The following is a 22612-nucleotide window of genomic DNA, read 5'->3' as shown; positions in this document are numbered from 1 at the left end:
ACATTCAAGTGAAAACTGTCCCTGAAAACTGATCCCTTGCTGTTGAAGTAGCAAACAGGGCTGACATAATAAAGCATTTCCAATATACAATTATCATGGCCAAAACTAACAAGTCAATCAAATTCATTTCTACCTTTGTTTATTGTGTGTTTTGTCTCTTTCCTGAATGAACTACGCTCATAACTGTAGAAAAAGAACACTTAATAATCCTGACATTGTCAGAAAACAAATAATCCAACATCTGTGTTATTTGCATTATATTATTATTAACACAATGTCAATATTTAATTTTCAATACTGCCATTGCTATCAAGGTTATTGCCAATATTGGGATATCTTTTATAGATATATTTTTTTTCTTTCTGTCATGTTGTAAGAATCTGTTAAGGTTTTGCACATTAGCCACATATGCCAAGTCCAAATGAGAAAGGCTTAACGAATGCACATCCACATGTTAGCACAAAACATGTTAGCAGACTTTTAGGATTAATTTCAAAATACAGGTAGGGCTGAGAGGTATTTGTCTTGACTGGACAAGTGGACAATCTGACCTGCTGATGGTGGTGCTCAGTTAAATTTCAGCCGTGGCCTAGAGGTTGGAGAAGCGGCTTGTGATCGGAGGGTCATCTGTTCGATTTTTCCTGCACCGGACGGGCAGGAAAAATTTGGGTGTGGTGGAGTGATTGATGTGCCGCGAAAAATGCCCCCCCCCCTCCATTAGCCGGCTGATGTGCCCTTGAGCAAGGCACTTAACCCCCTCAATATGCTCCCCGGGTGCTTGATGCTGCCACTGCTCCTGTGTGTGTTTCACTGCATGTAATTTGCTGGGTGTTGCATGTGTGTGTTCAACTATTTTGTACTTTGCATTTTATATATTTAGATTTTTTCTAAGGTGTGCAATTTTAATTTGTTTTGAAGCTGAGAATCTGCACAAAATTTCGTTATGCTTGCATAATGACAATAAAGACTCTTGAACTAAGGATGGGTCAAATGCAGAAGACGAATTCAGTGTGTGTATGTAAAAATATATATGCTGTCAATAAAGCTGATTCTTCTTCTTCTTCTTCTACATTCTGACTTGTCATAGTGTGAAAAGACAAGTGTTAGTAATAACATGACTTTAAGCTCTGTTGTATTCAGCTGTAAGTCATAATTATATTACAGCAATCCAGCAGGGACAATACCAGGATCCTGAACCTGAAGCCATCATGATTTTTATTATTTATACTTGTGCTTTTCCTACTGTGATGTATGAAAATGACTTAGCTCTAAGCTTTTCAAAGTTTTCCACCAGCCATCTGCAGTGACAAGGGTAACATATCATTTTAACTAAAAGGTGGGCCCGGTTTAACGGGAGCAGATATTAGTGTGTGAAGTGAAGAAACTTAGGCTAAACTCCAAACTGTAAAATGTTTAAACGTAACGTAAAACATGCACTGAGGGCTACTACGGCGTCGAGGGGTTTCCAGTTTTAGGAAGATAGTTTTGCATGGATCATACCATGTTACCACAACAGCTCCCCAACAACAAACCTTAAGAATGAACCATTTACTGAGTTCAAATGGTATTTTAGCTGCTATAGTGTTTAAAATCATTAAAACCCTATTTTTGTCACTCTATTCAAAACAGACACTTTAACTTTTGGCTGTCTGGTTACACATGCATACACACACACACACGGATCCCCTCTCTGGCAGTGGTTTGCTCCTCACTCCAGCTGATCGGCCCAGGATTCCCCGGTGCTTCTGTCCGTTGTTGGCTTTGACGGCTCCAGTGTCTAAACGCCGATTTACACGGTTTTAATTACACGAAGTCAGTGGCCGCTCGTGTCGGCAAATCGTTTCTCATCTAGTGAAACTCTGAAGGATAATCTGGCCAGCGTATTGACTCAGTACTTGTCAAAGACAGGGGATCTAAACGAGGCCCTCCATCCCCGGATTCACCTGCTACGCGGAGAGCCTCACACGGAATACCGACATGGGGGACACGGGCAGCGAGGGCAGCAAGCCTCCGAGTAACGTTAACGTTATACCCCCGCGCTGCCCCTGTGGTTTCTGGGGGTAAGTTACAGCGAAATACATCTCAGTTGAGTTGTTTGCATATGATATTTTCCCTTGTCAATAGCTAGCAGAATTGCTAGCCTCTAGCGTTAGCAGCTCAAACAGGGATGAGCTGCTTTTCTTGTTATTACCCCCCCCCCCTCCTCCCCTCATTGTTTTGTAGCATTAGCTGCTAGCTAATGCCAGCTGGCCTCGGTAACCTTCTCCTGTAAAGGTAGAGAGCAGGACAGGCGTGTGAGATTAGCCCTCCAGGTAATGTGACAGGTGTGGCAGCGCTAATAAACTGGCTAGTTTTAATGAAGAAAATGAAAGAAATGAAGCAGCCTGTTATAGACAAAGCAGTTGTTAAACTGGACGTGGGTGGAAACAAGCACTGATGGTTTGTTTATGTTTAAATTAACAGCACAGTATGTGCAAATATACTGACACATAGTTTCACAGACTGGCAACAAAATGGGAACTCAATGATACTGAGTTTTTAGTCGTGTCAGATGTCAAATGAACTCTAGATGTTGTGAAGTTTTGTGACATTAAGTCTGCTACGCTTTAGCTTTAATTAACATAGGTTAATTAATATATTAATTATTAATTATTAATTAATATATTAATTAACCTATGTCAATTAATATATATATATATATATACTGCTCTGTAGAGTAAATATGCAGGGGTGATCACTTAAAATGTGACAGGCTAAGTAAGTTACTGGTATAACTGAACAATGGTGTTTTTAAAACGAGGCTGGCTTTCATTTTGTTTACTATCAGCCTTTGGTCGGCTCACGTAAAAGTTATCATGAGCCAAGTTTGGTACAAAATCCCTCTTTAGATAGAGACATGCTGTGGTATGTTTGTAAACACTGGGGGCATAATGAATTTTGTGAATTACATTTTTTTGCAATCTTCAGTTTACCGTAAAAGGAGCAGAAGCAATGTGTGGCTTAAACAGGCCAGCGAATACTGGTTTACATTTTGTTTTCTTTCCTCACTATTATGAGATCATTGTTTGCACATATTAGGAAGTGAACTAATTGGAGGCCACAGCTCACACCCTGACTGGCTAGAGAGGCATACAAACTATGTTTAACACACGCTTTTGCAATGTCAGTCACCAAATCTCAATACAGATGCAGTATTTTCTATGATCATATCTCCGAGATGATTTTTTTCACGAGGAAGTGGTGACCCTCTTGATCAGAGTTCACTAGGATTCCAGACATCCATGGAGTCTGCAATAAAATAATGTAATCTCTGATGCTGGTTACCTATGAAAGCTAGCCCTTACATAGCTTATGACAGGAGATTGTCTGATTCAGACGTATAGAGCTTGCAGGAGGAGTGGAATTCATCCACAATGAACACCGCATTTGTGTTCATATCAATGCCACATTGTATTTGGATATAACAGCAACAGCAATGAAAGAATGGATAGCAATATACAGGCAAGCAGAAATTAGTATGGAGCAGCTGCACTCATGCAGCATCATGCACATGCCCTCTTGCTCGCTGACAGTTACCTGCTCTGTGCGCACATGGTCTTAGTCGGAGTACGATCTTAGTACAATCTGATATGGTAAAGTCTGTTTAATGTCTGGTTCAACTAATTCAAACATTTGCATTCTCACATGGATCTTGTTCTTGTCCAAGTTATGATGGGTTCAGGGAAGCAGCGCATGTGTGAAATCGGCTTAGTATAAAATTGTGAAGAACTGCCCAAATTTTGCCCAAAGTGCATGTGGTCCGTCTCTAAACGGTTTGCGATGACGTCTTGCCAGCTGCGGCCAATCCATGATGACCTTCCTTCCTTTCAAACAAGTGTGTGTTGCAATACTCTGCTTATGTGCTGTATATGCAAGAGACCAGAGAAAGATGTTTTTTAAAGTCCCTGTGTTCCACCCCTCAGTACTTTTGTAGCTTCCTAATGAATCTCTGTGGTTTCAACACAGAGTTTAGTTTCTCTCATGCATCCCCAATTATACTTCCATGTATGTGCATTATATTACTGTTTTATGATGTTCACTTTCAGTTATGTTAAATTACAGTTGGAAAAACCCAACATTTCCTTTAAATAACAAAATAATATGGGACCATTAATGTGAACAATTTAAATGGAATGGAGAAAAAAGGAAAGGAAAAAGAAATGAAATGTGGTTAACACTAAATTAGCTGAGCTTTGTTAGCAGCTTCTTCGGCAATACTGCAGGGAAGAATAGTACATGCAGAAATTATCACAATGAGATTTCAGATGGAGCTGCAGCTCATTGTCAGTTAAAGACGTATCTTCAAGTGGGTAGCTAGTGAGGACCAGGTCAGCGCATGTATAGGTACTGACACATTACCTGTGTCCCATTTCAAGGTCTGTCCTCTGCAGGACCCATTTTTGGGATGCTACCTTTGGCATAGATGGATTTCAGAAAATTAGTTTGCAACAACTTTTACATCAGTTAATCATTTAAAATGGCAGAAGTTCACTGGTTCTCAGACAAACATTTTCTTTTCCTTATGGTAGTACACTGAATGTCTTTTGGTCTTGGACTGTTGGTCAGACAAAATTTCAATAACAGGCATTTTTCTCTATTTGCTAACATTTAGTAGGCTTTTAATCAAGAAAATAGTTGGTAGACTAATTGCTTGTGGAAATCATTACTACCATACTTTAGTGCAGGGCTATTCAATTAGTTTTCCTTCAGGGCCGCATTTTGAATCCAAGAGCTTGAGCTGGGCCACAAGTTCTCCGAGGTCACTAACAAGTGGCACAGCCGATTATCTATCTATTTTTTATTATTATTATTATTATTATTATTGTTATTACGCCAAAATAAAAAATGTCTATATTCTATTATGTCTATTTCATTTCAATCCAACATTGAAGAGGCCTAATCAAAATTCACTTGAACAACACTCTTTATTGTGCCCTTTATTTAAAACAAACAAAAATTTCAACATTTATCAACATTTCTCATTGCTTATTAGGCTACTGAACAGAACATTAGCCCACTGCTGCCTTCAGTGTGAGAAGTGGCATTTTTTGTTTTGCACAAGATCTGTGATGTTTGGTGCATAAGATGTCAACCCAATCCGAAGGCACTGGTGAAGTTTGTTGTCAGTTAGGGAGCACCGATAACTGTTCTTAATTGCGTTCACATGTGAAAAGCTCGATTCGCAAGTGTATGTTGATCCAAACATACTGAGCACGAAGATTGCCACTTTCTTGATGTTGGGGAATTGGTGTGAGTTCAAATCACTCCAGAACTTTGCTGGCCCATTGTTGCGAAGCACACCAGCCATGGTAGCAGATGACTGCATGTCAACAAGTTCAAGAATGAATTTACCCTTGTCGATGGAATGGACCGCTTGCTTTACTCTGGCAGATAAGTCTCCTTCTTTTGCAGCAGTGAATGGGTCTGTGATTTGTGTCGGGGATGCGATGTATTCGCGGAGCGTCGGGAAATGCATCATTCTGCCTGTAAGGTCAGTGGCGAAAAGATCCAGTTTGACGGGGAATGCCCTCATCTGTTCCACAAGATCAATGACCGTTTTATCTCTGCCTTGTAATGCCAAATGCAAATTTAGGTCATTCAGATGCTTGAATATGTCGTTTAGAAAGCACACAGCAGACATGAATGCATCATCACGCATGCGATTCAAGTGGATATGCGCTTTCCTGTGCTTGTTGTTGCGCAGAAAAACCGCTATCTCCTCTCGGAGATGACAGAAGCGATCCAGTGCTCGGCCTTTGGACAGCCATCAGACATCGTTGTGCAAAAGGAGATCGTAATGGTCTGCATTCATTTCTGCCAACAGCTGACGGAACAAGCGATGTTGGAGGCTTGACGTGGATCGAATAAAGTTAATTATAGCCATCACGTCATCCATCACTTCTTTCAGCTCCCCGCTTAGCTTTGAACTGAAATGAACTGAAATGAAAATGCATGTACTAAGTTTTGGAGACTCGTGGTATTGGCCTATACGGAATTAGTGACGCATCACGTCAGCCGCGTCCGGGCCGCATCTGGGCCGCATCTGGGCCGCGTGTGGGCCGCATGTGGCCCGCGGGCCGCCATTTGAATAGGCCTGCTTTAGTGCATATCAAGGCCAAGCTGATCCTGCTATTTCTCACCAAATGTAATGGACCAAAAATAGGGGTGCAACAAATCACAAAAATCACACATTGGATTGTATTGGATTGGATTATTTGTCACATTCCCCAAAAAGGAAAAAAAGGTTTGCGGTTAAGATTAGTTTTACATGTGCTTCTCAGCTCTGGTGTAGCCACCTCTCGCTATCTGTAGTCACCCCATAGGAAAAAGTATTGTTATTTAATCTATTTATCATCTTATTGTTTAATTATTGTGTTATAAACTCTTACATTATATCCGTGGTCACCACTCTGTCGTCTCACTCAGTGCCCACCTACAGAATTATCTGTATGGATCACGGATCAACTATATTATATTACACCACTAACGAAAATGAATGGTGCAGTCTGGTATGACCTGAGATGACATGACATGATATGATATGGATATGACAACATATAAAAAACAGATTCTTTTGGGTTGTTGCATAGAATCAGTGAACTAACTTCCTTTATATGGTTTGTCTTCCGCATGTCTTTCTCTGCCTCAAACTTGTTCTGGAAGAGATGGATATTTGTGATTGGTGCACGGTGACTCCTAAACCGTGACTGACATTTCATTTTAAGCGTGTACTTTGCTTTGTTATTTCCCCCTGAGAGCAGAAGGCTTGATTGTCTCAAAGTGGTCTTTGATAGGGGAGGCAAAGAAAGACTCGTTCAAATCTGGTATCTGTGCACCTTTTAATGTTGATCTTGACGCAAAGTGTTTTAGTCAAATCAAAATTTGGTTTGATGGTTTGCGTGTGTATAGGAACTACAGCTGTGTGTAGTTATCAGAAATGTGGTTTTGTCTTTTTCACATCCAGTAAAAGTTTCTATTTTTACAGCAGCTTCATTTTGTTTTGCTGGTAAAGTTATGTAGGCTCCTTCCTAGTGTAGTAAGGCTTTTCACTCTGTAAAAGAAACAACCCAGACCTCTATGTCTTGTTCTGGACTATAATGGACTGATAGAAAAGTACCACAAAGCCATGGTTTTCCAACAAAGTTACTTCACTGGTCTCACTTTGCAAAGGAGGCCCCCGATCCACGTGCACCAAGTGCATTCCAAGTGCAAATATTGAATTGTGATATATAATCCTCCCTCTCTCGTAATATAAAAAACAGGTCAGCCCTGTGTTGCTATTTTATTAGAGAAACCTTTTTCTAATTACTAATTCCGCCATGTTTATGGCTGACAAAATTTACTGTGTGTATAAACTTCATTGTGTGTTTAGGAAGTCATGTTTAATTTTTCTGCTCATGCCACTCAAACTGCAGCACGAAGGCAACAGAGCCCAGCTTCCTGTCTGTTCCAATCAGATGTTCTCATTACTAACAGCAGTGGGCCGACTTTGAAATACACTGATTGTGTTCACTCTCTTCTTTCTTCATCCAGCTTAACAAGCATGAAGCGGTTTCTTTCCTGCATTTTGTTTTCTTTACCTCTTTTAGTTCCCTATTTAATCTGTGATTTGATTACCTTTGATTTGTAAGGTTGACAAAAGGATATAACTTGTTGTTTACCCGGTATTGAATTCCTCTCTGTCTGTGTTCCATGATGAGGTTGCTCCTTCTATCCTCTATCCTCCTTACTTCTTGTTTCCTCCTTTCTATAACCAAGACCACACGCACCAACAGACTGACAGACAGCCCTCAGGTTGACTGCAGCTGACCCTACATTTAGAAATGAGGACAAAGGTGTGCAACGAAGCACCCAAAATAAATAGAATGTGACTGATAGCAGCGACCGTCACGCTCAGTGCACAGACAGTAAGGACGAAGCCTGGGGAGGAAATGAGAGGAGCCCTCTGAGAGGAAAGCCAGAGCCATCTGTTGTGAAAGAGTGGTGCCACTGAAATCAGTAAGGCTTGAGTCATCAAGCCTTTAGCAGCAATATCTATTTTATAATGAAGATCGTTATCCATCATTAGGAAGGGAATAGTATCTTTGGCTAACAGTAAGAATTTTTTCCATTGTAATACATGAATGATTCAACAAATGGAAGCTGTTACAGCTGGTAAAGAGGGCAAGTTAATGAGGTTTGTGATTTTCTCCATCCGTGCCTCTCAGACCAGTTGAGTGGTCGCTGTGTCAGCTGTGTAGATTACCACACACAGACTGTGGGAAAGCAACAGTTTGTTTAGAAAATTATGCCAACTTGTTACACCGCGCTGCCATTTTTTATTCCAGTGCTACCATATTGTACAGAACCAGCATTTGTTGGGGACAGCTGCCCAACACTGACCATTACTTGTAACTATTTAGTCATTATATATGTTTTCAGTAGTACTAATGACAATACCCACAAGGTAAGATGAAAAGCTTGACAGATTTGTGTAAAATTTTACGAAAACAGTATATGAAAATCAGGCATTGAAGACATGTTTTGTTTAGTTCACTTACCCACCAACAGACACATCACACTGCCATCCATTTGAAGGACAGCATTTATTTGCTTTTAGTTCTCAATTTGTCAGCAAGCTCCTGAAAGCATTACCTGGGTCTTTAGCTTTTAGCAGGTGCTGGACTTTCTACACCAGCCACTTTTTTTTAAACTATGACTCTCTTTTTGCTTTATAGTTACAGGCAGCACTTGTAGAATGAAAATGACTTCTCCACGTCTGTAATTACGTGTGTTCACTGTCTACAATTTGGATGCCTGAAATTCACAAAATAAGTGTATAATTTTTAATTCACTCTTGGGAGTTTAATATGTAATATTCCTGTGTGGGTTGCAGGATGTACAGAAGAAGTCACGCCTCAGCCAACGTAGCCTCCCAGCTAATCTGCACCTTAGACCTTGACAGCCTCACAGCATGGTAGCTTTGGATACATTGAATAATTTAATACTGGATCACACTCTGCAGCTTTTCCCTATTAGGATCCCAGATGAGAAATTAGGTTTCAGCCTGGGATGAGGGTCATGGAAACATGTTACTGTTGCTGTGTACATGCCTACCTACCAAAGGCACATGAATTTTTGTAAACTCTTACACAAGCTATTAGATTAATGCATTTGTTTGCCCTCTCTGCTCTTTTCCTCAGGTCAAGCAAAACTATGAATCTCTGCTCAAAATGTTTTGCAGGTAAGATCTGTCTACTTGTTTGGTTGACTAATCTTTTGTCTATCACAGATTGTCTAGAGTTAAGGTAGGGGTCAGAGACTGTCTCCATCTCTATAGCTGTTCTAGAAAATGATGAAATGCTTAGAAACAAGTGTAATAAAGAAACTCAGGTAAATGGAGTGTTATACTCACCTCTGTTTGCTGTTATGAAATAGTGTTAATAGTGGAAGGACATTTCAGACTGCATTTCATCATTTTCTCTGCTATAACTGGTATACTTTGCTGGCACCCCGCCGGAATTTGACAATGTTTTCGTCTGCGTTTGCTTGAGAACCATGAACCATGAATTACTTTTGCGTATTAGGTGAGAGCTTTGTCCGTTGTGATTCAATATGCTATAGAAACCTTCAAGCGTGGGACTTTGTGCTTAAGTCTCATCAGAATATTCAGTTCATCTCACTCACTCAGGCCATACCTTATCATCTGACAAAAGAGTGAGTTCATTTACATAAGATTTGAGCAGAACTGCGTTAGTGTACCACTAACTGTGTTAGTGTACCACTAACTGTGTTAGTGTACCACTGTTTTATCCAAAGATGCCACACTTGCTCAGCCTACTGTCTAAGGTGACAACTATTTTATATTCCAAAGCTGATCATTTTCACCATTTCCCTTTTTCTTTTGCAGACATTCAGAAGAAACAGCCAGGCGATGATTGTACGCCAAAGGCTTCCTCCAGTGCCAGCAGCAGCCAAGCAGACATTTTCTGTAATGAAACAAATAGTAACATTAGTCAGTCACTGGTGTCAGTGCCTAATGCACCAGAAGACCCTTCGCCAGGAGAGATGGGAGCATCATCTATACCTGCTCAGGATGGTAAGACCGCAACAAATCAGTCAATCAGTTTCCTTTTCAGCTCACATCGTGTCAGACTGGGGCCTCTTTATTATTTTGGATGTGTGACTTGCCTGGGCTATAGTTAACTGACAAATATATTTTTGCTCTGATTTTCTTTGAACCTATGGATGGTGAAACACTCCCACTCTAAAGGCTATGTAATTTGTATGTAGTGTATTTTAATGTGCAGTCTCCAATATTAGTGATCACCACAACCACAACAGGATATGGTAGCTTTTAGTCTAGGGCATCTTTCTTAGAAGACTGCCACTGGTTTCTGCCAACCAAAGCAGCAGCAGCTGCAGTGCCCCTGCCCTGGCTAAATTTGTCCTCATGGCACAGATAGAGAGAATGATAGCGAAGGGTATCCATTGAGAAGTCAAGGTTTTAAGAGGACACCTACAATTGCCGGAGCATCGGTCATAGTATACACTGACAAGGTTATTTGTGGAAGCTGATCCAGGACAGAACAGTAAAATGTCTGCCAAATGGATGTGTGGAACTTTCACAACAAAACTCTTCCATTACACAAGGAGGTTTTTTCTTGGTAATTTACACAGGTACACTATTAGTGTACCTGTGTAGTGCTCATTTTGAGAGAAAAACAGCCCTTAATGGAACTGGCTTGTAATTTGCTTACAAACTGACAAACTTATTTGTTCTCTCATTTATGCACCATCAGGTTAAAACCTCCACTCCTCTAATATATAAACTCAGTAAGGAGCCCAATAAAATAAATGACTGAACATCCATAAACCTCAGCTGTGCTTAAAGGAGAGGCTAAGTTATATATATTCCTTGTTACTGAGGCTGAAACAAGTCTGATCACACTATTTCAAGCTGGAACTTCAGTATTACCATAGTTAAATATTGCTAAGGGAGAGTAATTAATATGACTTTTATTTAATCTAAAGAAATTTATAATATTGTCATTCTGGAAAAAGTCAAGGCATGACATTTAAGTGATAATTAACAGAATCCCAATGTGTACATATTCAAAAAAGATGGAATATGTACATTTGACTCTCTTGCATTTCCAGTTTTAAACAACCGCCAACTTTTGAAACTGGATCAGGATCAGGATCAGGTGGATGATATCTGCTGAAACCAATTACTTATGATTATAAACTATGTTCCTTTTAGGACAACCTTACACATGACCTAATTTGTCAGTCAGCTGCATTTTACCAGTTTTGTTTTGTTTCTTTTTGTTTTTTTACATGGCTGTTTAGCTTCTGTATTTGGTCTTTGCATTTGCAGAGTATTTACATATGGAAGTGGTTGCTGAAGTGGTAGGAAACTAAAGACTTTGTGACCTCTCTGTTCTTTTGTATTCCTTTCTTTTCTGCTTGCTCTTTCTCTTCCTGTTTCTTGCTATATCTCTCTTTCAGAAGTATCCAGCTCAGATGCAGTCTTCAGTTCATTCTCCACTCCTACGAAACGCTCCTTTGAGTCAGGTATGCTGAGCTCTACCGTTACACTTTCCACTATTGTGTTTTGCAGAGTGTGCTTGTTGTGTCCACATAAGGCATTGACGTGGAGGACTCAGTAGCATCAGCGATGTTCGACTGATTCCAGAATGGCCAGGTTAACTGCTCCTCTAGTGGAAACAGCAGAGGGAGAGATATTAGGGATGCAATAGAGTGTATCTGCCAAAGGGTGCAAATGTAAAAGTCAGTCAAGCGGTTATTCGAGCTAATGCTATCTACAAGCATACAGTATACATATTTCACAAATTCAGAAAAAGTCACAGAAGGGAGCTTCATAGCTTACCTTCGTTGTTAGCACTGTCACATCACAGATCACAATGGAGCACATCAGACTTGAATGAAACATGTGCATTTATGATGACCGTAGCACTGCGTGCAGCACTGATTATAGGTGAGTTGAGTGAAATGGAAGTCTTATACAGATTTTCTTCTAGTGTAGATTTCCCTTTATTATTATTGCTTTCACCCTTAAGTGAAAACAACCTGCTGTACTCACACATGTGAGCAGTCACACATGACTTAAGACAGCTGCAGAATAGACAAAGCTCAGCAATGGTGTGTGAACGTGTTGATCCCTTGTCTAGTGCAGGATCATGTGAGCACTTACAGCATCATTTAAACCTTGTGCTTTAGCTAAGTTGACATTTGACCTTTTTTTACAGTCTCTCTAAATGGAGCCCCTCTGTATTTTAGCTGAAAGCCTGGATACACTTTGCTTTTGGCTTTGTGCAACACATTACACTCTTAAATCAGTTCATAGCACCAATATGTTGCCTGTCTTTTTCTTTGTTGTTTGTTTACATTTAAATTTGACATGACAGTCTGTGTAAAATTGGCAGAAAGATTTACCAGGATAACAAATGATAGGCTAGGAGGAACACACATCCTTTCACACATGCGAAGGGATCGATAGGGCAGGCTATGGGGATCTGGCTGCTCAGCTTGGCCTAGTTCTCAGAGATTTATTGAGTGCTGATCAGCATTCGGCCGGGCCAGGGAAAAAGTCTGCAGGATTGATGAGAAAAGCTGAGTTGAAATTCCAGTCGACCAGTGGAACTCACTACATGCTCTTCCTGTCTCAGGTGCTGGGTTGACTGTGATCCAGTGCAGGAGAACCATTAATCTCCAAAGCGCCTAAGAGGCATTTTTGTTCCAGCATGCTCTATCTGTCCTCTCCCAACTGCAGGCCACACTAAATCAGAGATGATGTCTTTATGTATTAAATGAAAGTTGTTATGCAGCGTGTTATTGGAGGTCCCAAGTTTTCTCTTGAAATTGTAGTTGAAGCCTGAAGTGTCTGCCAAAAACACACAGAAAATGGATGTTTTTTTGATTATTCTGTGGATGGGGGAGAGAGGAGGTTTGACTGCAAATTGTATTGGTAGATTAATTATTTAAAACCATTTCTAGCACAGCGATTAACCTTCACATGCTTTTGTACCTGCACACAACAGGAAAATGAATTCCTCATAGTTATCTGTGCCTTTTTTGTAGGGGATCAATGTGGATCATCCAAGCTCATTATGCTATTGTTTACCTGATTTTCAGGAAATTTCCTTTGTTTAAGAGTAGACTATAGACAATTGAGATGGAGTTTTGTAATTGCATTGCAGAGACAAGTTTTAATCCCAGTACAAATAGCAGATGTCTAATACCCACTGTTATCTAGGTTTTACTGTTAATGTTGCATTTGGCTCCAGACTTGCAGTTGCTCATAGCATTGACAGTACATCCAGAAAATCATACTTTTGTACAGAAAAGTTAAAAATAAAAAATATGTTATGGAGTTGTAGTTAAAGAGCACAGTTATGGAGTGATTGCAGCTAATAGCCTTTTTTTGTTCCACCTGCGTGCATGTGCTTATTTGTGTTTGCAGCCTCGGAGTCAGAAAGCGACGCTTCACCCGAGAAGCGAGCGAGAGTGGGTGAGGTGCCAGAGATTGAGGAGGCTTCATCATCATCGTCATCTTTTTCAGCATCATCATCATCATCATCATCACCATCTTCGTCTCGCAGCGGCACTAAACAAAGGAGCCGCAAACGTTGCCATCGCTGCCAAACCAAACTGGAGCTGGTACAGCAAGAGCTGGGTTCCTGTCGCTGTGGTACGACAATAAAACTCTCTATACACATAAAACACATTAGGACACATATTTATATTAAAGAGCTCGGCCATGTTTTTAACATGCATGACGAGATAAATGATTTTGTCAGTGTTTAATATTGGCCTCATAAATGCATCTTGGTTAACTTTCTGGCTTTTTTGTGAATTTTACATCCAGTGCAGTGAGATGCAGCTACTGCCTTTGCTTGTGTGTGTTTGTGTGTGTGTGTGTATGTGTTTAAGGAAATGTCGATGACCAGAGTGCTTTTGCTAGCCTTGGGGGACTATTACAGAAAGCCTGAATATTTCACATTGCACATAAAATATAAGCCAATTACCACGAACACTAATGCAGTTTAAACCAATACTTGGCTTGCTAATCAACTTGTTTGCATACAAATTAAAGTACTTAAAAAGTCACAGCTCTTCACTGCTTAAAGACCATCTGCTTAAACCCACGCAATAATTTCTAAATTGGTAATTGACTTTTTTTTTTCTTTTACCCACCAGGCGCTGCTTAATGCATGGGCCATCCATCCTCAATAGTCTGATGCTTACTATGAAAACATGCTTTTTACAGACTGAAGGGGAAATTGTGTCAATTATAAGTGATTTCTGACTATTGCAGTAATTACTTTGCTAATGTTTCTGCAGAATGCCTCACAGTGAAAGCTAAGAAGGTCTGATAAGTTTAAAGTACAAAATGGAATGGAGTAGGAAAGATGACTCCAGCACAGTATCTGATCCAATTTTATATTTATATATATGCCAGACATTTATATATGCCTGACACTTTGCCTATATGGCTACACTGGTATAAAGTATTAACCAGTGGATGTGACCCAGCTTGATCTGTAAGGCCAGAATTAATAGGGATGCATATGTATTTTTTTCAGCTGGTGTGAATAGTTGATTATTACCTGCTTCTCGTGGCCAGTACCAGTAAGAGAACTGATGACTAAGTTCATAGCCAGTAGTTTGTGTGCACCTGATGGTGAGAAAGGCTGATACACAGTGAACGAATATGAATGACTGAAGAATGAATGTTCCAGAGCTGTAATAAGATTTTTCGTGTTAGACCTTCTCCCTCCTCTTTGAATCCTTGTGAAACATGTATTTCAAATTACAATTGTGTCATCTTACTCAAACATGTCCACAGTGGCACCAACATGTTGGACCCTCTAGTCCACACTTTGTGGCTCTGCATAGGTGCAGCAGTTTGAACTGCTTCTTGAGCTGCATCTGGAGCAATTTATTGGCAAACCATACACCTAATACTGAACTAAATTTCCGCCACGACTGAATCGGAGTTTGCAGATGCTGGGCTTGTTAAGTCAGTGAAAAGCATTTGGCTTTGTATTAAAATCTCTGTTAGCTACATTTTCATTATCGACTGATAGCTAGAACTATAAATATCCTGTTATCATTCTGATTGGTCAAATATATAACCTGCATCCCGGTTATATATCTGACCGATTGGACTGAGAAGAATTAACGTTACTCGAACTGAATAAGTGCACACCACTGATACTGCAAAACATCGGTGCTGATGTTTTGCAGTATTTACCCTCTCTATGGAATACTAGGATTTTGGTAAAAGTCATGTATTCATTTAGACAATAGAAGCAATATTGTAAGAGTTTATTTCAACTGATTATGTTGAGACTTCTACTTGGATGTGGCTCCATTATGTGAAAGTAAGCTGTGGGATTTAGAATTGATTATAGATTGAGTAAATATCAGTCAGTCATACTATATATTTTATCAGACAGTGGCTGCAATCCGTTTTGCCAGCAGGCTGCATGTTATGGGGGGGATGGTGAAAACCACTTAAATAATTAGCCTTTTAATTAATATCCATCCAGCAATAACTAGTTATATTCAATAGATTTCTGTACAGTAGGCACGCGCATGTGTGTGTGCGTGCCCGCGTGCGCGCATTCTCAGCTTGCTCGTACTCATATGAAATGACTTTTTTTTCATTTTTGCTTTATATATATAATATATTTAGTATTTAATATTTTTGTACATTATTTTATATTTTTAAGACAGCTTGGATTCTAAGCATTAAAAACTGATTGTGCATACATAATTTAACCATATTACCCAAAGCCGTTTTCAAATCACTGAATGTTCTGTCAGCTCGTTTATGGTATTCATTTACGGTACATAATGTGAGTTCTAAATAATTTAGCAATTGTTGCAGTTACATTTGGTACAGATAATGTCATAATGGAAATCTAACATAAGCCACAAAGATTACTAAGCCAACTAAACCCGAGGGGGTGGTTACTTGTATTTGTTCTGCATTTAGAACAGTATATAGTAGCTTGCATTGACCAGTAAAGGAGTTTTCTGTACTTTTATTGCAGTAATGCACGGGCAGTGTGTAGCAGCGTTCCTTTAAAAGACTCAAATGTTACCCAACTCTTTTCATGTGCGCTGTAATCACACTGGTTTTAATTGCATAGTAACCAGCTGTCAAACTGGGCTTTTAATCACCACTCACTGAATGCCAGCAGTGTTATTATGTGTATTAATGAATGAATTGGAGACGATGAGAGCTAACGAGCTTCTCTGAGCTTATCGAGCCTCCTACAGTGGCAGGGCCTTTTGTTGAGAGTGCTACAGTAGAGACGAAGAGTCAGTGAGAGAGGTGAGGGTCGTCTGCCTTTGTTGAATGGAATCAAAAGAGGAAACTATCAACTAGAATGTCTTCTCTGCTAACAGGACCTTTTAAAAAGACATGACAGTAAATACTATGTGCCCTTGGCCATTTAAAAGAAGCCTTGTATATTTACAGGGGTGCATCTGAGATATTACCATGCACAGTATTCATTGCTCTTTTCTTCATTTTTCTTTTTTGTATGGATTATAGTATGTTCACAGACAATAGTCAACCTGTTTGTGGAGATATGTCTTCAGTGTACTGTTTGCAATAGCACTTTGGCGTTGTATGTCACAGTAATATTTGTACATTTGCTAAATTTGCCATATTAACTACTGTTTCTCTCTTGCATCCTCCTTCCAGGTTATGTCTTCTGTATGCTCCACCGGCTGCCAGAGCAGCACGAGTGTCTGTTTGACCACCTGGGTCGTGGTCGTCAGGAGGCTGTCCTAAAGATGGTCAAGCTCGACCGCAAGGTGGGCCGCTCATGCCAGCGCATCGGAGAAGAGTGCTCCTGAGCGGCTTTTCCCTCTGAAGAGTCTCGATGTTCATATGGTGTCTTAGCACTAACAGGGATTAGATTTTTTTTTTTTTTTTTTGCTCTTCTCATTTTGTTTTTCAAGATTTTTGCGGCTTTTTGGATACAAACCTCCACTCTTTTCTTTTAAATTATGCCGTTCTTTTTGAGATTCTACTGCTACCCATGTACCTGTTTGTTTTCTGCTTCTGTTGGCTACATCATATCCCTGCTGCTAAGATGCCTTTTGGGAAAATCCAAACCCAGGAATGACAGAACAATAAAAAAGAAAGGCAATATACAGTTTCTTCACTTTTTTTGCAAGCTCCTGACTACACAAGTGTGAGCAGAGTAAGTATGACTAAAAGGATGCAGAGAAGAAATGCAATGCTTTGGAAGCCAGTTTAAGACAGTACTCTTTACCTCAAAAATTAAAAACAAAACAAAAAAAAAACAAAGCAAAATAAAGAAATGACAAAGAGGAGGAGGACGGGATGGTTACCTTTTGTGTACAATTCTGCTTTGGCGATCTTTATAGACTGTGCTCTTTACCTCAAAATCAGACAGAGCTGCTTTGTATTCTGCGCCAATCATAGACTTGGTGAAGCAAACTGAGTTAGCCAGCCTCAGTTAAAGTCAGTGTCTTAACCCCCCGGCCATTCTCTGCCCCTAATACTACTAAGCTTTTAGAAAGACAAACACCTATTGATCATCCCCCTCAGGTTATCAGGATATCCAGGCTCAATCATCACCCCTCCTGCCACCAACTTGCATTCTTCTGTTTTCCTCCACGGGACACCTTCTACTCCTTTATTTGTTCATTTTAAAATTGTGCTGAAGATGTTTCAGATTTGTTTAGGAGGCCATTGTGGACGATGAAACTGGAGTGCAGTCCAACATTATGCAGGTGCGAATGACCTGGTTGTTCTTGGATTGCACACACAACTGTCTTCAACTTTTGGATTTGATAGATCAAGACTTAATTTGTGTGGGGATTTTCCCTCTCTTCTTCTTATCGCTCTTCTTATTCTCCTCTGTCCTCCCACACATAACATGTCCTCCTCACACCCACAGGTCTCTTTTTGGGAGCGTGTGGATTATGTGTGCTGGATGTGTACGAACATCAGGAAGAGAACATGTATGGGACATGATGTATATTCATGTGTGCGTAGGATTTATGACTGGACCTGAAAGTGTCTACATCTACATGTCCACACATCACTATACTTTTGCAAATATACACTTATATGTTATTTTATGTGCTTAGCATTTCACAAGCAGGTGAAATCAGACATTGCCACAAACATCGAGTTTGGACTGAAGCTGAGGTGGCAGCGTGTCACTTAGAGGTTCCTGTTAAAGATGGTTGAAGGTTGTTACAGTTCAGGTTTCTCATAATGTCTTAGGCCTTCATTTCAATTATGCACATTTCTGTGGTGATGTTTGGCACCAGTTTTGATCCAAGACTTCTTATTGTTTGGTTTTCACTTCTTTTACCAGTACTATAATATCCCTCCTTCTATCAAAGCCCCGTGTTTTCATATCTAGTTGGTATGATGAGCTCATGTGCGTTCTCCTCCTCCTGACTTTCATTTTGTTTTCTCATTTTTCCCCTTATTGATTGCTCTACCCCCCCCCCCCCCCCACCAACACACACAGAAACAAACACACCTCCCTTGTTGTAGATGAGGGTAAGCACTTCTTAAAGTTAAAATCAGCAAATAATTACTTTCCAAATGTTTTCCTGGTGGACTGTGGGAAAGATGAACAGAAATGCATTATGAATGAATATTCTGTATCTTAAACCTTATTTAACCCCTTTCTGCGTTTCACTTACACTTAAGCGTAGAGCAGCTTTTTTGGTTGTAATGTGGTCATGAAATGGGAAAATGAATGTGGAAAATTCTGTATTTTTGTTTCAGTTTCTTTAATTCTTGCTTCCCCTTTCCAGCTTTTTCTTTTACTGAGAAAGAATAAACTGGATTAGACAAAGTGTGAACATCTATAGTGTACTTATTGAAATTATGTAAGGAACAGTGAAGGGGTGTTTGTGAATTTGACCTTTTCTCCCCAAGTTTGATTTTGCAGTCACACTCACTCTGCAAGAGGCAATTTGGGAGTGTGATGAACAGACGCATTTTGCATAATGTTTTTAATGAATGCATGTGTAAGGTAAGGCTGGTTAAGACTTTAAGCTTTCTTTTAGTATATTAATGGCTCTGCCATGTCCTTACATCCTGCCATTTTTATAGTGATATAAAGGTCTGTTTACTGCCTGCAGAGGGCTGCTGTAAGCTACTCTCATTTACTTAACAGATCTCTTTGAGTGTGTATTTGTGTGTGAACATTTTTGCTCGCTGATGGAGAATTTTAACTGAAGAGGACTCTCATGGCAGCTGTGAGTCTTGTGGGCTGGCAGCACTAATTAATGTTGTGAAAAAAGAAAAGATATGTAGGCACGAAAGCTGCAGAAGACATCTTCAAATGTTGAAGCTGGCTGTCCGCCAGTCCGAGCGTGATCTCTCACACTCCTCCTTGCCCAGACTGAGCCGTACTGAAGTTAGCACCTAAATGTGATGTACTGTCTTCATCGTCAAGGTGTTTGAAACCCTGTGGGGTCACAGATAGCATTTAGTGCTCTTGAAACTTGCCCTATGTGTTCTTTTTTAAATTTTTATTTTAAATCCTGTTTGGATTTTCAGTTTCTCATCTTGGGGCCTCTTACATGCAAGACAGAGATAAAAATTGGCTTGAAGTGTACAGTAGAATTTCTGTATAATCCATTTGGTGCTCCCACTTTATTTTTTGTCTTTTCTGACATTGACTCATTTATTTCTAACGAAGAATATGAAAAGAATTTGGCTGAAAATTGGCCATACCTTATTTTAGTTTGTTTAAGCCTCCCTTGGGCTTTTTAAAGTCCTCACTTTGCTTTGTTTGTGAGTTTCTGCACCCTATTTTATGTGGTCTTGATTATAAAGTACTTCTATAAAAGTATTCACCCCCTTGAATGATTTGCCCTTTTATTGCTTTTATAAATGGAATCATAGTCAATATAATAAACTGCTTTCAGTTTGACATTTAAGAGGGGTTTTTCTTGTTAATTTTTGTCAAAAACAAGCCAAATTATATTGACTATGATTCCCTTTATGAAAGAAGTAAAAGGGAAAATCATCCAAGGGGGCGAATACTTTGTATACATACTGTATCCTGACATTGCCAGCATTTGGTGACACCAAGGAGCATGTATTTGGTCTGTATTTGCTGGAGGCTGCCTTGTGTTAGACAGAGAGATTTAGTGGATAAGATGTGGTAGCCAGTGTAAAGTAATCTCCTTACATCTCAACAAACAAGGAGACCTGCCATTTTCATCGCCTTGATTGGCTAACATCAGATACAGCGTCCCTGTATTGGATTTTGTTTTGTTAAATGTGTTGTCTCTTGCCATTCTGTCCATGGCTTTATGTCTTGAATGGGTACTTTTTTTCTCTCTCTCTTCCCAGATTCTCTTGATGGCTTGCACTGTGCAAGTGTGACTGAGCAAAGGTGCAGGAAAGTGCTGACTTCAAAAAGGAGGCACCAGTTTGAATCAGACATGAGGGAAAGAATGATCTCAGATATGCCATAAATGCAATGGAAGGTGACAAAGTAATCATAGGATCAGTTTCATCCTCTCATGTGTCATAGTCTGTTTTCCAGTTAGCGCTGCTGTGACCCAATGATGGAGTAAACGGGATTAAATTTGATAACACACATCAGTATGAAAGCACATCTGTAATTGCATCAGATACATTACATCCACTTCGGCACAGATGATGTTTCTTTCTCATTTTTATGCAAATAAATGAGCCGGACATGGAAAACAAATGTCTGATCTTCATGAAACAACGTTTAGCAACTCTTTAAAAAGTAGTATTATGCACGTGTGTCCTGTATATTACTCGTCAATATTATGTATAAGTAAAAGGTAGTGTTTCATTTAATTTGTTCTAGAGGCAAATTATGAGGCAACATGTAACTTGAAATTACAGCTTATATTATTTCAAAACCAACAGGTTTTGGGGGGTAGATAGAATAGGAAAAGTTTTTATTTTAATGACAATTACTGTCATTCCCGCTATTCTGGATGATGTGCAACATTTCTAGGAATCGACGACTGTGGAGACAGAAAGTTGATTGATGATATTGACATTTTGGCTGTGGCTATTTGACGACTTGGGAATGAGACTCAACAATCAGCTTTCTCGCTTACTGCACCTTTGAATGGTGTGTTTACAGACAGCAACCGACAAATGCTGCATTGTAGGCATGCCTTTGAAATGTGATAACATGTCAGTATTGTGTTTGTGGCTTATTTCTGCTACCCTCAATGGGCAAAAAAAATCTGTTATCATAGACACAACAAAACACAACTAAATCATGAATAAAAATTGAATAGTTGAACTCTTTCATTAAATAATCATTTACATTACCACATATTCCTGCTGATGTTTAAAACAGTAGTCTGAGTCATGAGTTCAGATGTGTTCTTTAATATTCTTTGAACATGACTTTATAGGCCTGCAGACATGCGGCATAATCTCCCTAATACCATAGCTAATGACTCCAGAACTGTTCATTTCCATTCCAACTATCATTATCTACCACAAACAGGCATGTTGCTGACATTTGGTCAGGTTTAAGAGGAAATTACCAGAGGTGGTGGAAGTTGCAGTCCCAATGTAGCTGTTACTGTCCGTTGGTCATATTTTATATATACATATATATATATATTTAGAGAGAGGGAGAGCTATATGTTTTTGCATGTGACCTTTAAGGAAGAAGCTGACTGCACACTTCTCTGCACTTATTGGATGACTTCAACAAAGTGACATAAACCAGTGGAGAGGATGAGACTTTAATGAAGACTTTCTGATGAACTGTGAGGGCTGTATTACAGTGAGAGAGCCTGCGCCAAGGAGAGAGGGTCAAAATCATGAACTTGGTTTCAAAAAGCTACTGTACATCTTTCTCAAAAGTCCCTTGTTATGTGTATAATTTCTGCTATAGTTATATGTGTCAGTTTTAATTGATATATATCTCGATATATCCCATTTTGCAGTTAAACTCCTCAGTAGAGAGATATATTGTGTATGTTCAGCCATTATTTACCATAAATGACACGCTCTGCTTCATAGTGTGTCATGGTTTAAGAAAACTGAAGGCTAAACAGTCCCCACAGTCAATAACATATTCAAAACAACTCCCAGCAAATTAATCTTATTTAACCATTACTAAAAGTGGTTCAAGCATTTGCAGAAAACTCTCAAATGACTGCTGATATCTATAAGCTTTCTGTTCAACCATTTCTTTTCTGCAACAGCTTATGCTGTTCAATCCTCCACATAGTGATATTGATTTCACATCAGACCTCTGTGAGATAAAGGCACAGGGTAAACGGCACATTGTCATGTTTTAATTACTTGCACTTAGTAACAATCAACATTAACAGTGACCATTCCAACAAAAAAAAAAAAAACAACTTCAACTTCATTTTGTCAGTATATTTTTTATATACACCGAAATTCTTTCTCTGCATTTAAGCCATCACTGATTTAACAGACACAGCCAACATGCAGTGAAACACACAGGAGCAGTGGGCTGCCATGTCAGGCACCCGGGGAGCAACTGGGGGGTTAAGTGCCTTGCTCAAGGGC

The 22612-nt window shown here is 39.5% G+C and overlaps 1 protein-coding gene across 2 annotated transcripts; it reads left to right on the top strand.

Moving 5' to 3' along the window:
- The first annotated feature begins 1672 nt into the window (after window positions 1-1672).
- On the top strand, window positions 1673-18915 carry LOC124056111 (AN1-type zinc finger protein 3-like). 2 transcript variants are annotated; one of them, XM_046383235.1, is made up of 6 exons: window positions 1673-2060; window positions 9222-9262; window positions 9929-10117; window positions 11533-11595; window positions 13505-13732; window positions 16763-18915. In XM_046383235.1, exons 1-6 carry the CDS (start codon window positions 1978-1980, stop codon window positions 16915-16917), a joined length of 759 nt encoding a protein of 252 aa, XP_046239191.1. In that variant the 5' UTR covers window positions 1673-1977; the 3' UTR covers window positions 16918-18915. The 2 variants fall into 2 exon arrangements, with proteins under 2 accessions (XP_046239191.1, XP_046239182.1); XM_046383226.1 differs by having other exon boundaries at window positions 1679-2060; window positions 11530-11595.
- Window positions 18916-22612: the final 3697 nt, after the last annotated feature.

Source organism: Scatophagus argus, chromosome 1 (genome assembly GCF_020382885.2).
Source record: "Scatophagus argus isolate fScaArg1 chromosome 1, fScaArg1.pri, whole genome shotgun sequence".
In the NCBI taxonomy this organism is placed as follows: Eukaryota; Metazoa; Chordata; class Actinopteri; family Scatophagidae; genus Scatophagus; species Scatophagus argus.
This window is presented reverse-complemented; position numbering and strand designations above follow the sequence as displayed.

Coding starts and splice junctions, on each gene's coding strand:
- LOC124056111 (XM_046383226.1), top strand. CDS start 1,978: ATGGGGGACACGGGCAGCGAGGGCAGCAAGCCTCCGAGTAACGTTAAC. Junction 9,263..9,928: donor CTGCTCAAAATGTTTTGCAG/GTAAGATCTGTC, acceptor TTTCTTTTGCAG/ACATTCAGAAGAAACAGCCA. Junction 11,596..13,504: donor GAAACGCTCCTTTGAGTCAG/GTATGCTGAGCT, acceptor TTGTGTTTGCAG/CCTCGGAGTCAGAAAGCGAC.